General features: G+C 40.4%; 1 protein-coding gene across 1 annotated transcript; it reads left to right on the top strand.

Moving 5' to 3' along the window:
* The first annotated feature begins 722 nt into the window (after window positions 1–722).
* On the top strand, window positions 723–14,515 carry pde6c (phosphodiesterase 6C, cGMP-specific, cone, alpha prime). The gene is made up of 22 exons (XM_023276996.3): window positions 723–1,376; window positions 2,826–2,978; window positions 4,056–4,145; window positions 4,347–4,487; window positions 4,588–4,662; window positions 4,787–4,851; window positions 5,330–5,396; window positions 5,829–5,876; window positions 6,043–6,192; window positions 6,551–6,694; window positions 7,058–7,123; window positions 7,292–7,447; window positions 7,972–8,079; window positions 8,188–8,297; window positions 8,383–8,470; window positions 8,566–8,666; window positions 8,867–8,974; window positions 9,170–9,233; window positions 9,702–9,776; window positions 9,908–9,991; window positions 10,921–11,074; window positions 11,181–14,515. The coding sequence occupies exons 1-22, from the start codon at window positions 909–911 to the stop codon at window positions 11,225–11,227; spliced, it is 2,562 nt and encodes an 853-aa protein (XP_023132764.2). The 5' UTR covers window positions 723–908; the 3' UTR covers window positions 11,228–14,515.
* The last annotated feature ends 127 nt before the right edge of the window (window positions 14,516–14,642 follow it).

The following is a 14,642-nucleotide window of genomic DNA, read 5'->3' as shown; positions in this document are numbered from 1 at the left end:
GGAACTCCTTGTCTTGCCAGCTTGCCAGCAGCTATCCAGACAGTGCTCTTAGTTAATAATAGCAAGCCATCTTTGTTTAGGGCCTTGTTCTCAGACATCCAAGTCCCACTAATTGGCCAATGTCCAGTTCTGGGACTGATGCTGATGATTTCATTAGAGCACAGGTAGGGTTTGCTCATACATGATCGGTGCCAGCTGCTGACACTATTTTTGTGCTTCCTCTGCTGTAGCAACAACATGGAGAGGGAACAGTGGTAATTGCTAAAGCACAGTGCCTAGTGGTTAATTAAGGGATGTTGGTGCAGTAAATGTTAGACAGGAAAGAGACCTGGGTCTGGAAAAGCTGTTAGGGCTTCCAGAGCAGCCCCAGTGAAGCAGCAAGTGGGTTGGATCTCTAATGGTGATAAGCTGCATGGATGGAGATGGGAGGAAATCAGTGAAAAATGTGGTTCCACTCTTCAATCTTCCTTTTGCTTCACCCTTCCATCATTTCATGCCCTCCTCTGCTGTCTGATGGAGACTCCAACCTGACATCTGACCTGACAACAGTCTCTCTGTCTCTCTCCTGCGTCCTGGAGATGGAGGAGGAGGAGGACTGCCCGATATAAAATGATCAGCGTTGGGATTTGCGGGTTAAGGACGCTTAAAGCAGGGGTTTTAATGTCATGACGTCACATTAATTAGCGGCCACTTTGATCCTTTCAGTCTCTAAGCCGCACCCCGTCCTGTTCCCTCTGTGTGCGCCTGGACACGGGACGCGCCAGTGACTCCATCAGGAACCGCGCAGGAGAATGCACTCCGACGGAGGCATCTGATCCACCTGTATCCATCTTCACAAACCCCCCTCCCCAAAAAAACAATTCCACGGGTGATGCTTTTGTGAGTCTAAACACTACTTTCAAGTCAAAATGGCAGATAAGGATAGCGTGGAGAAATACCTGGAGAACAACCCGCAGTTCGCCAAAGAGTATTTCGACAAGAAGGTGCGCGCCGAAGCCCTGTCCGCCGCCTTTTCCACCACCCTCGACATCAAGGATACGGCCTCGTTCAAGGATGTTAACTCCGTGCAAGAGGCCGCCATCATCTTCGAGCTGGTGCAGGAGATGCAGAAGCAGGATTCCGTGGAGAAGTCCATTCACAAAGTGTTGCAGAGGGTCGCCCTCATCCTGCAGGCCGACAGGGTCAGCTACTACGGGTGCCGAGCCAGGAACGGAACACCTGAGCTCGCCACTTGTCTCTTCGACGTGACTCCGACATCCAAATACGAAGGGAACCTGGTCGATCCGCAGGCTGAAATTGTGTTCCCAATCGAGATGGGGGTTGTTGGTCACACTGCGCAGTCCAAAAAGCCGCAAAATGTTCCTGACGTCTCAAAGGTGAGAAGTTGTTGAGAGTTGCGCATTTACGCGCGCTTTGAGAGCCAAGGCTGTCAGAAATGGCAGAGATGTGAATTTGTTACAGAGAATTGGGTAAGTGAAAAATACCTCTCGTTGGGGAAAAATTAAATTTATATTCCTAAACAGTTCCTAACAAGTGTTAAAGGCTACTTAAAGGTCCTTAGCTGAACTCTGGATTTCACAAATCAGCATCCAAACTCTAGAAAATAATGTCTGGACATCTTTTTAAAAAAGCAGTTTGCCTCAGTCTAATTTTTCCGAATAAAATTATGTTCACTCAACAAGGTATATTGAGCTGAGATAGTTAACTTTTCCACTATAATCAAAAGTATTTTTAATCACCAGTCTTAACTGTCTGAAATTGAGGAAACCTAAAATTCTTAAGAGGCCAATTTTACTAAGGTGCCCGAACATACATTTAGTTTCATATTAAGTAATGCAGGAAACTGAGTTTAAAACTCACAATATTAAGTTGAGCCAACATTGTTTTGTCTACCCAGCCCATCAAAATAATGTTTGCAGATTAAAAGGTTCATCTAAATCAGTGTATAAGATTTATTTATTTTTTTTAAAATCTTTTATCAACACTAACTTTAATTAATTGGTGGCAATTGATCTCCTGGATATCTTTCTAGAAGGCATAACATAGCCGTAGATAGTTCAGAACTGTGCTAAGCATCAGGTTTGCAAATATGTGCTAGAATAATAAATTTATAGCCTCACTTGTTTTTACTCTCTGCTGACCTGAGAAATCTGACATTTATTCGGTCTACCTAAAGGCTATTTATTTATAGCCTTACTTACATAATGAGGTTTCCACTAAGAGTTTGCTACAGCAGGGAGCCTTGAATAACAACAATACAGGGATATTTTATATAATGTCATTTAGTGTTGATGTGCTGTATTTTAACTACTGTACGCTGTATTTTCATTTATATTTTTTTACTTTTGCCAAACCATTTTATAAGTTTTGGCACAACTCAGAAGATACCTAAAATATATGACATGTATCCATGTCTGGAACTTCTAACAATCTCTGCATTAGTTTGATCATCTAAATAGTGAGTTGAAGTATACCATGATATAGCAACAGACTCATCCTGTCCATTGGTTAATGTGAATGCAGCAGTGAAAGTCTTCTGCTGCCAGTTAGAGCCAGTAATAGAATACTGATCACTGATCTGCAAATATTGTAGTTTATATACTTATTATTTGAAACTGTAGACAGCACAGTGTGTTCTGTTTGAAAATGTCCGTTACCTCCAAATTCATAATGTTAAGTGATCAATGAGCTTGTGAAAAGAACATTGAAGTACATTCAATGAAATGGCCAGTGCAGCTGTGAATATGTTTTTGAATGTTGTTTTATATTCACTTATGGATTTAACAAGATCTGATGTAAGTGTTTGCTTTTTCCTCTCGATCCAGAATCCAAAGTTCTGTGACTTTGTGGACAAACAGACTGGGTACAAGACCAAATGCATGCTCACGTTCCCCTTGTTGGCCGACAAAGAGTGCCTTGGAGTCGTCATGGCACTAAACAAAATAGGAGCCGATAGCTTCACTAAAGAGGACGAGACGGTAAGAATTCACACTTAAACATTGCACATTCTTATCCAGAGTGAGGTGGGAACATTGCTGACATTGGTTGGTTGTTGTTTTTTTTTCACGAGAGTGTAACATGAAGGAACTTTAACTGCTTTAATGCACCTTTTTCGTCTCAACAAAGAAGTTCTGCTCGCCATATGTGTCGCTGCTTGACTGCAACTTCAAAAAAAGCCAGTGCAAGATTATTGCTGTAATTATGTCTCTTGCCAGTAGGGTGCAAAACACTGCCATTATGTCAGTGGGAGCCAATCAGACCTGAGTGGCTGACTTGGTGCGGTTGCTTTTGAGCATTAAACTTGCAAAAAGGCAAAATGATTGAAGACAGAATATGTTATCTCTGGGGTTTGGATTAGGGAACATTCACTAGTGCCTCTGAAGCCACAAACTCACACTGACACCCAGTTCCAGAAAGAATAAACTGGGTCAGATGGAAATGATGGGTTTTTTTTTACAGTCTGCTGCAGTTAGTCCCCAGTTATAGTGGTGATTCAAAGGAACTGAAAAAGAGAATGAGGAGATCTAAGGACATGGTTGGTGGAGGGCAAAGGCTTTAGCTACTAAGAAGCAATGAAATATCTGATGTAGGAACAGACTGTGTCAACCCACTTCACTCTCTCTTTACATATTAATTATACTGGGTGGAAATATTACATTTTAAAAAATGTAAATTTCAGTTTTTAAGAAAAACACACTCCTGTTTACTTGAAAATCAAATGGAAACTGTCTGGTGATCCCAAGTGGAAAGGAATTTTATCACTGCCTATGATATGTGTTGCATATTTATATAAATCCATGTACAAAATATGTGTAATCTTTAAAAGACTTTATGAAGATTGACTAACAAGGAAGAGTGTGCTTTAAAATATCATCATGTGTATGTGACACACTGAAGATACATGCTTGATATACCCATCGTAATCCACCTATACTGTTTCCTTTGTATGATAAATCACAGTAACCAAACTGTACTGTACTGGAAGAAAGGTTCACATGTGCCACCGTCTTGAAGCTGCTGTTCTGATGAGACTTCTAACCTTATTTTGTCCTTAGCTCTTCCACAAGTACATGAACTTTGCTCAAGTCATCGCCCTGCAGCATTACACAAACTACATGTTCAATGTGGAGTCCAGAAGGAGTCAGGTAAACTGAACTGAACACAAAAAAATCCCAAGTTTATGTCAAAACTTGATGTTGTGTAGTTGGAACCTCCCATCTTTAGGTCCAGTGAGTGTCCTCCTGTTAACTCCCTGTTTCTAATGCACAGAACAAGCCTCATACTGTACATATAAACATAATCACTGCATGCTCTCCCAGCATTCACTTTGGTTCCTTTGGCTTTAGGTGCTGCTCTGGTCAGCCAGTAAAGTGTTTGAAGAGTTGACAGACATTGAGAGACAGTTCCACAAAGCGCTCTACACTGTAAGGACCTATCTACAATGTGACCGATACTCAGTGGGCCTGCTGGACATGACCAAAGAGAAGGTCGGTTTTGCAGAATAGATTTGCAGGACAGATATGACTACATTCCATTTGTGGCTACAGACAACCTGGAAGCAATAATTTTCTCTGTTTGTTTCTCCAGGAATTTTATGATGAATGGCCGGTGAAACTTGGAGATGTGGAACCTTACAAAGGACCGAAAACACCAGACGGCAGGGTAACAAATTCATTTTTCTCTTTGTTAAATCAGCTTTTTCACAAGTGGCATGCTTAAATCTGACTTTTTTATTGTCTGGTGTAGTTTCACAATGAGTAGTTTTTGCCTTCTTCTTTTTATACAGGAAGTCAACTTTTACAAGATCATTGACTACCTCCTGGAAGGCAAAGAAGAAATCAAAGTCATACCGTGAGCAACACTAGCTACATGCAACAAATGCACTCATACACAGCAATACATTCTAAAATACAGCTTAAAAACAGACCAACACTGTGTTGGTGCCTTGAGATCAAGAAATTGTACAACACTGTGCACATTTTTTCAAATTAAAATCCCAACTTTAGACCGATTTGACACTCAGATTAACATTTTAAGGCCAACTGTGAAATTCAAAGATGGAGATGTCCGATTTATATCCTATATATATATATACACAAAACAGCTATACTTCTCCACATCCTAGCATTAATTCTGCATCAATCTGTTATTCGTACAATAGATTATTTTTGTTGTTTTTTGCATGAATAAAGCAAAACTCCATAAATATGTATTGAAAGCTGAGTTTTTGTGGTGGCAACAGCCACATGAGAACCAGCACTTTTAACGAGCTCGTCGCTCCAGCTCACACAGCTCTGTTTGTTTGTTTGTTTCTTTCATGCTTCTTCAGTGGTCCACCTGCAGATCACTGGGCTCTGGTTAGCGGACTACCAACCTACGTTGCAGAGAACGGCTTTGTAAGTGTCTTCTAGCTGCAGCATTTCATTATCAGGAATACTTGGATGATTAAAGACTAAAAATAAAGGGTTTCTGCACCAATTCCGCTAAATTGTGGAATTCCTGACAGCTAATGTAGTAGCATACGAATGCAGTAAAAGAATATATCATTTTACAAAAGAATATGTGTGACCTGGTGAAGGTATGTGTCAGTTTATTACAAGAAATATACACAAAATCTTTATAGTCTCGCATTTTTCTACTGTCTACTTTATCTACTGTCTTGTTTTAATTCTGAAATTATTAATTATTCATGAGTTTCCTGCTGAAAAGCTGACAATTTATATATGAAAATCAACACATAACAATCAAAGCTAGATTTTTATCTATATATAAATGTTTGTTATTTCATAAATTACATGTTATAACTGTGTTCATGTGACTCCCTGCAGATTTGCAACATGATGAACGTGGCTGCAGATGACTACTTCACTTTCCAGGTGCGGAGACTTTTTCTGTCTTTTGCTTTATAACCACATACATGACACATTAAAACTACGCTTGACCACATTTCAAGTGGAAAACACATCAGTATCTGATGCTTTGATTTGTACTGATGAAAGAAAAATGAAGCCCTGGTTTGACACGCATGTCTACGTCTTTCAGAAAGAGGCCGTGGATGAGACGGGTTTTGTCATCAAGAACGTCTTGTCGCTGCCAATCGTCAACAAGAAGGAAGAAATTGTGGGCATCGCAACTTTCTTCAACAGGAAAGATGGCAAACCGTTCGATGAGCACGATGAACAGATCACTGAGGTCGGCATCCTCTTTCTACTCACCAACATACAGGATGTGACATTTCATGTGGTCGTCTGCATTCGTATCGAAATGCACTTTGACATTTAAGTGTGTTGCAGCACAAATTTGCATGTTAACAATGAAAAAATCTTTAAACGAGGTTCAAATAGCTATGAGATGTGGACTTTGCTGTTGAACCATCAACATGTCAACTAATAAAATGTATCTTGCCACTCAGTGCATTCACTAGCTTAATTAACAAGATGGTAACAACAATTACAAATAAATCAGGGTGTGCATGGTCACAGCTTACTTGCTTATTGTTTGAATTGTTTCTGTGTCTCACACTTTCTTGATCTGATTTTGTTTTTTCCAGGCCCTGACACAGTTCCTGGGGTGGTCAGTGCTGAACTGTGATACTTATGACAAGCTCAACCGTATGGAGTACAGGAAAGACATTGCCCAGGAGATGCTCATGTACCAGACCAGATGCACCAATGATGAGATGCAGTCCATTCTGGTCAGTACCTACCTGACTGTCTTCCACATTTTTTCTCTCCTGAAGCACACCTTTGATCTCTTGACATTTGCTCAAGGGCATTTAAAACAGAATTTCAAAGTCGGCAAAGGGTAATGCACCATAAATAGCTTTTTAAGTAGCAATCCTCCATTAGCAGCTATTAGAGGACTTATAGAAGAGCTGATGGATCTTACATCCACTTGGCAACTATCGTTTGAGAGGATGACAGAGGTTTACAAAGTTACTGCTTGGAGCACTTGTCTGAAGTGTCTAAAACATGAAATGGAGATATTTGTATATATGCTTTTTGTTGCGGTTCAAGGAAGCCATTCATTAGACGTGTGTGTTGTCTCTTATAACCAGAACACCAAAGAGAAATTTGATGCAGAACCTGAAGACTGTGACCAGAAAGAGATGTACAAGCTATTGGTATGTGTTTTTTTTTTGTTTTAACACATTCAGTTATTCTACTTTACTTTTCACACTTTTGAATCGAAATCTAATTTTTTTTAAAAAAAGTTAAAAATCATCTGCATCCAGTAAATAAAGTATGAGTCATGGCTGCCCTCTGCTTCAACTGCTTTGTGTTTTGTTCAGAGAGCAACCTGCCCGCCAGCTGACAACGTCAACGGAGAGAATCTGTACCTGTTCTCCTTCAGTGACTTCCCCGTTTCAGAGTTCGACCTTATCAAAGCTGGTATCCGCATGTTCTTTGAGCTCGGAGTTGTCGAGAAGTTTAAAGTTCCTGCAGAGGTGAGTCATGCAGTCAGAGAGGTCAGATTTCTATGAATCTAACAGGATGTTCTTAATGGTGCCGTTATCTGGGATGGAACTGTGTCTCATGCTTTGTCCCTAACAAATCTAGGATTTTATCAAAACGGTTAAAATAAACCCCAATGAAAACCCCATTTTTGAATTGCTGATGTGCAGTTCTTTAATAGTTTCCCCACATGCCGTTACAGCTATTAACTGACCTTGAAGTTAACTTTTAATTGCATACATACATGTGATCATCATGTGAAATCATATGGAACTGATTTAATTACCTCCCAGAGAAGGAGATGTGATTAAACTACCGAAGCATGTCATGCTTTTGCTGACACATCTGAGTGACACTCTGTAGTGCAGCTGGCAGAGTGGGTTTCCTGGGGCACTTTTAAATCACTATATCATTTCCTACTGGTCCTGTGAAAGTATATCATTTTCCATCCTTAGCACTTTGCCTCTTCTTTTCTCTGACTTTTTCTTTAAGTAATAACCACCTTTGTCCTTCTCAGACACTGACCAAGTGGATGTACACTGTGAGGAAGGGTTACCGTGCCATTACCTACCACAACTGGAGGCATGGTTTCAATGTAGGCCACACCATGTTCTGCCTACTTCAGGTAATGCCTGTGTAACAATTTTTTTAACCGGTAGCGTATTGACACCATGTGCATGCAAATATACTGCCATGTATTGTACTAAGCCATGGTTTGACTCTTCCCCTACAGACAGGGAGGCTGAGGAAGTACTACTCCGATCTAGATGCCTTCGCCATGGTGGCTGCTGCTTTCTGCCACGATATCGACCACAGAGGGACCAACAACCTCTACCAGACAAAGCAAGTCAAAAGAATACTTTTCTGAATGTGTGGAGGGGAATGTGTATAACCCGTACAGAAACTGAAACCTGTCTTTTTACTGCAGGAGTGCACATCCGTTGGCCAAACTTCATGGCTCCTCCATCATGGAGAGGCACCATTTGGAGTACAGCAAGACGCTCATGGCAGAGGAGGTATGAGCCATTATTAAATCTGACCGAAACGTCAGATTCAAATGGTAGAAGAACAGAAGGCGCAAACATTTTGACCACGTCATTGTCTCTTGCAGAGCTTGAACATCTTCTGCAACCTCCAGAAGCGCCAGTTTGAGACCGTCCAGCACTTGTTTGACGTCTGCATCATTGCCACGGATCTGGCTCTTTACTTCAAGTAGGTGTTCTGAAAAACGGCAACACTAAGTGACAGACATGAGATCATGCCAGTAAAAGAATCGCTCACTGTAGCTGAGTTTAGATGCAGCCAATCAGTGCTCGTCTGTGTTCTCAGTTTCCTAGACTCAGTCCACTTACTTGTTTAGCTCGATCGTTCTGACTAACCTTTCGCTATCTCATCTGTTTTTTCTCATGCAGAAAGAGAACCATGTTCCAAAACATTGTGAATGCCACAGAGCCAATGCCAGAAGAAAAGGAGGCCATTTCTTACATCTCCAACAACCCCATCAGGAAGGAAATTATCATGTACGTAACCGATTTAGACAAAAGACAAGGCTGCTTTTCAGTAAAAAAAAAAAAAAAAATCTGTCGAGTTTACTTGAAGGTGTTATTTGTGAGCAGATTTCTGAAACAGCAGGCCCTTGCAAATCATCAGCATCACTAGCGGAGTGTCATCCCGCATTCCCTGACTGACAGCCTGTCTCTCCTCTCCCCCTACAGGGCCATGATGATGACAGGTTGTGACTTGTCAGCCATCACCAAGCCCTGGGAGGTACAGAGCAAGGTGGGTGGCCTTTACAGCCTTCACATGGGCTGATTTTTTAAAAAAATATGAAGTGAAGTGAAGTTCAGAAGAAACTAAAAAACCCTCAGCAAGCACAGGAGCAAACAAAGCAAATAATGTTCAAGGCGGTTTTAATACTCATCTAAAAATACACATGGTTTCCCAAAATAATACAGGCTAGCAGTTGCAAAGAAATAAAAAGTATCAAGCCAGAACAAAAGCTAAAATAGTCTAATTTTGAATAGGCCACTTGTGATGTAGTGTTTTACAGGAGGTCAGTGATAATAAGTTCTGTATATATAGCTGGTAGAAGGAGAGGTGAAGTTATATCTGCACGTAAATACCCTATTTTGAGGACTGACAATAACCCTCACAAGACTTTTGATGTGAAATATGTTCATTTTTCCGCTACTTATTCACAATCCTGTCCTCCCTCCATGTTTTCTTTGTCCGTCTGTTTCTCTCCAGGTGGCTCTGATGGTAGCAGCTGAATTCTGGGAACAGGGTGATTTGGAGAGAACAGTTTTGGATCAACAACCAATTGTAAGAGCTTCCTCTGTGCTCTTCTCTTACTTCCATTCACATTTTTTTTGTGAAGTTGGACTGAATTGTTGGGAAAAAAAACAGCAAAAAAAAAACTTTCCACCTGAAAACGTCTCCTCTGTCTCTCTCAGCCCATGATGGACAGAAACTGTGCCGAGCAGCTACCCAAGATGCAGTGTGGTTTCATCGACTTCGTGTGCTCATTTGTATACAAGGTAATACACTGCCTCTTACTTATTCCAAAGAGCACTAAAAAAAAATAAATAAACAAATAAAGCTGATTATTATATACACTGAAAAGGAGTTGATAGAGGCGAGATAAAGCTTGAAGTTCCAAAGAAAGCAGGGAGTTTAGCTCTGTGTTGCAACAGTTCATCTTTGCTGGACTTTAAACACACTCGCAGTCAAACAGGAGTGTAACGATTTAATCCAGCTGCGATTTTATTTTCAGAAAAGCAAAGCCAAGCTCCATTAAAAAGCAAACATATTCTTCCCATGAGCTACTTTGATTTGATTTTGTATTAGCCCTGCAAATCACTAAACTGAGCCATTAACTATACTCCAAGGCCCTATAGTGTGTGTGTGACTTCTATTTTCAAGACAATAACATTTGTTTTCAACTCATGAAGCTTGTGAAGCCTGGCGTATGTGTTCAATTTTTAATATAAAAAGACCATGTCAGAAAGGTGGTGATGGAGCTAAATAACTACTATGTGTATAGAGCAGCGTGTACACCTTATCTATAATGCCGCTCTGAAAAACATTCCTCCAGACTACAAACAGTCCACAGAGTCAAATCATTTCCCACATATCCTGAGCTTTACTGAGGTGTTGACTTGGCTTCAACTGTCTTGGGTTGTATAACAGAATGTATAGACTTGAACCTGTTGAACCTTGTTGGCCCCAGCAGGAATGTCAGCTGACTGTTTGTCAGTCAGGATGGTATTTGGAGAAACACACACACATATAGGTACCATCCATAACAATGACCATGAGTCTGTGTCCCAGTGGACTAGGGGTGAAAGAGGCATACCATATCATTGTAAGGCGAAGACATCCTTCTTCTCAGCTGTTCTCCTAAGCATCCCACCGTATGAATAACACATACTCACCTTCAGTGTGTTTTTTTTTCTTCATTTGTCAGGAATTCTCGAGGTTCCACAAAGAGATCCAGCCCATGTTTGACGGTCTGAACAACAACAGGGCGCACTGGAATGAGCTGGCCGAGGTGTACAATGCAAAGATGAAGGCCATTGAGGACGAGAAGAAGAAGCTAGAAGAAGAAGAAGCCAAGAAAGGTAAAAAAACCAAAACAAAACACATTGATCTGTGTATGAGACAAGCAAGTGTTGATCCTGTATCAATACATCTTGTTTTCGTTTTTTTTTTTTTTTTTTAATTTAGCTGGTGGCGGTGAAGGAGGGAAGTCAAAAACCTGCACCATCTGTTAAGTTCACCTGGTGTTTGGATCTGGACTCACGTGGTCTGTTTAGGACTAATCTAGACAACTCTAGTCTGTTCTGGTCTGACAATTCTTCTTGTTGGATTTTATCCTTGGTCTTGTCTCATCTGCGCCATTGTAGTTCTTTGGTTACTTGCTTTCCACTTCGGTGCTGACCAGTCCAGCCCTATTTGGCCTGGAATGGTTCAGTATAGCCCACTAGTGAAGTGTAGTCAGGTCTGGTCTGCAGTGCTGGTCTGGATCAGACCAGCCTAACTATTCTTCAAGGAGGGAAGAAAAAGTCGGAAACTTCATTGGAATGTTTGGACTCTGACTGCAAGAGAAGATGTTTGACTGAAGATGTGTTTGATTCTTCCTGCTTCCTCTGCTTTCTACAACGTACAGCCATGAACATTTGAAAAGCGAAACATTTATCGTAGTGAGAATCCAAAGATTTCTGACATGGTTTGGAACCATGATTGGAAAAACTCATAAGCTAGTCATGGAAGTTGTGTGATGAAAGTCCTTCCTGTTTGTAGTTGAAGTAGGTTACTGCATGAGCTTCATGTGGGGTGTATACATGCCAAAGCTGTAGCAATCTGACAGTGTTCCTATTGGCAGTCTGTTAACACACAGTACTGTAGGTTGCACAATGCACTTAGCTGCTGCTGTTTAAGCAGTGGCAGGCCTGAACACAGGGAGGGAGAGCAGGCAGGAAAAATAACTACCTGACTTTATATAATAACTACAGGAACCAGAGGAAGGGGTTAAAACCTAGGATGTTAACAGTTAAAGTAACATATAATGAAATGTGAAATGAATTCCTTCAGCACAAGAACTGCAATTTGAAGGATCTTTTAATGCTGTAACAGAGACACCACAGCGATAAAATCAACAAGGGCTCATGTTCTCTTACCTCAAAATGTGTGAGGGATATATCTATTTTAATATGCAATTTATCACTATACAAGTATATTTTTGATTCATCTTTGAGTATTTTGTACTTGAAGTTGATGGAGAGTTTGAGAGGAGCTTTTAAAGAGGGCATTCAGAATCTGTTGACAAACTTGCGCTGAAATCATACTCAGGCATTGTGAAGATGAACTGAATGTGGGAAACATTTATTGTCAGCTTTTATCACCACCTTTAAGCTGTGTTTTTGACGTGGAGAAACGCAAAAATCTCCCAAATGTCTTTTAAATATGCATGATTTCACTTGTATATAGTTTATGACATAGAAGTGATAAAATGTAAATTGTATAAACTTAATAACTGAGGTGTAAAAAAAAAAAATATTTGAAGGTTGTAAAAGCAATGTTTGCTTCTTCTAAGCAGCCAAGAGTCACAGTCAAACAGTACAGTAGATCTACCTCTCCTGTAAGAAGATTTGATAGGATTTGATCGCCAGCCAGTGTTTGAGATCCACACAGCTTTAGACTTTAAATACCCTTCTTACAAAGGAGACAAATGAGGCTACCAAAGCCTTATCATATGTACATACAGATGACTTGTGTTTGAAAAGATGCAACTATAGCATCCTTGATTGTGTCATGGTACGGGCCAAAGTTGTTTGCTTCGCCCTTCACTGATCTGAACATTTTAAACCTCTCCGTGTAAAACCTACATTGAACTTATCTTGTCAGGAATCTGAGTTCACAGTGCAACCCCCAGTGCACCTTCTGAAACACTTTTAGCAATGTCCCTCTGGGGCAAAAGCAGGCTGTGGCTCTCGGCTTCCTGTTATGCAATGTATCTCCTCTAATCAATGGGGCATCAATCAAAGGCACTTAATCCTATCAGAATGGCTTTGGGACTTCCTGGAAACTCCTTGTCTGCTGCTTGAGAGGCAAAGTGAGGACCTGTTATAATCGCTAGAGCCAAAACTGCCCCCCCCCAAAAAAACAAAACAAAACAAAACAAAACAAACAAACAAACAAAAAAAATCCACTGAATCCAACCCTGAGTGATATGTTTCCAGGATTTTACCAGGGATTTACCTCATTGTTCTCTCTGCACACATTTTGTATGAATGTCTTCACCACCAGTTCTGTCTCCAGTGATAAAAATGGCCTCTCTTTTTCCTCTGAATCCTTTGTGAGATGCAAAATAATGCACTGTATACTTTCTACTTATCCCATAAACCATCATTCAGACATTAGAAATCTAAACTGTGATGTATGAAATGACCTCTACTGTATGTATGTGTCATGAGATGTATCGTATAAGCAAATAAAGGAATTTATGGAGGTGTAAGAACAAAGACAATTACAGTTTCTAAATAGGAAAATGGAATAGCACACAAAGGTGAAACTTTATCTCTTGTTTGCACTTGACTCAAGCCCATGAAGGTTAAACAGAGAATGAACGTAAGAATCCGTGAGCTTAGCTGCAACAGCGCTCGCTCTTAGTCATATATCGTGCGGGATCTTAGAGGCTCCAAAGCTGGATGAGCCTCTGGGGAAAGAGGATCATTGGATTGGTTCTGATCCCTGCCCGATACAATGCTGCTCCTATGGCCCGTTGTCTGCAGATTCTGCATGCAGAAGACTGGAGGATGTGTGCCGCTGTTTCATCATCCAAACAAGCATAATAATAGGAAAAAATTAAGAATAACAATGCTGCAATGGTGCAATCCAACATATGCGTATAGAGTTCAGGGTGTTGCTAAGACCTCCCCTGACAAGAAGGAATACTTGACAAGAAGAAAACAAGCCCTATAATCTATCATTTAGTGGGACACTTCAGGCTGTCGACCCCTGCATCGACATGACTGTTCATTCCCCAAACTATTTTGGGGTCAGTGAGTGCAGAGCTGGCTCCCTCCTCAGTCGGTTCTCTTCACAAGACCCATAATTCTGCTGTTGAAGACCCCCTCTACTCAAAAATGTTTTTCTCATTATTGCTTCACTTGGATGTTTGAACTTCAGTGTGAAGAATGTAGGTTGTTTCCAAAAATTTTAAGTGTCTAAGTTGAAGACATGCAAGTATGAGCTGGTTCGAAAATGCACCTTACAGAAGTGTGACGAAAAAACTACTAGTTAACCTTATTTACAAACGAATACTTACTGATTCTGGATTCTTCAGTGAAGGAGAGAAAGTGAATGTAATTTTTACCTTTTTTTAATTTCGTACAAGTCTAGTTTTTTGGTGAAAAACCACATCTGTATCTCTCTTATCTTTATATTTGAACTCTTAATTTGAAAATCTTGTTGCTATGTGGGATTTATAAATTCCTGCAAGGATATTTGTAAAAGCCTGTGTAGAATTTTTATCCCTAATAAAGCAAAGCAAAACAACAGATGTTGATAAAACAATTGATCAACCTGTAAATGCATCCAGATGTACAAGTACAGCTCAAGGCAGAACATCTTATCTCCACTCAAAAACAACACGCAGTTAGTCCTCAGTGTACTGTCTTTAACCAC

This window comes from Amphiprion ocellaris, chromosome 18, assembly GCF_022539595.1.
Source record: "Amphiprion ocellaris isolate individual 3 ecotype Okinawa chromosome 18, ASM2253959v1, whole genome shotgun sequence".
Lineage (NCBI taxonomy): Eukaryota > Metazoa > Chordata > Actinopteri > Pomacentridae > Amphiprion > Amphiprion ocellaris.
The sequence above is the reverse complement of the archived record's forward strand: the minus strand, read 5'-3'. Positions and strand labels throughout refer to the sequence as shown.

What these genes read in the sequence shown, in the direction of transcription:
- pde6c (XM_023276996.3), top strand. Translation starts at nt 909, where the DNA reads ATGGCAGATAAGGATAGCGTGGAGAAATACCTGGAGAACAACCCGCAG. An exon ending in TCACTAAAGAGGACGAGACG is followed by an intron (nt 2,979 to 4,055) that starts GTAAGAATTCAC and finishes TTTTGTCCTTAG; the next exon opens with CTCTTCCACAAGTACATGAA. An exon ending in GAAGAAATCAAAGTCATACC is followed by an intron (nt 4,852 to 5,329) that starts GTGAGCAACACT and finishes ATGCTTCTTCAG; the next exon opens with TGGTCCACCTGCAGATCACT.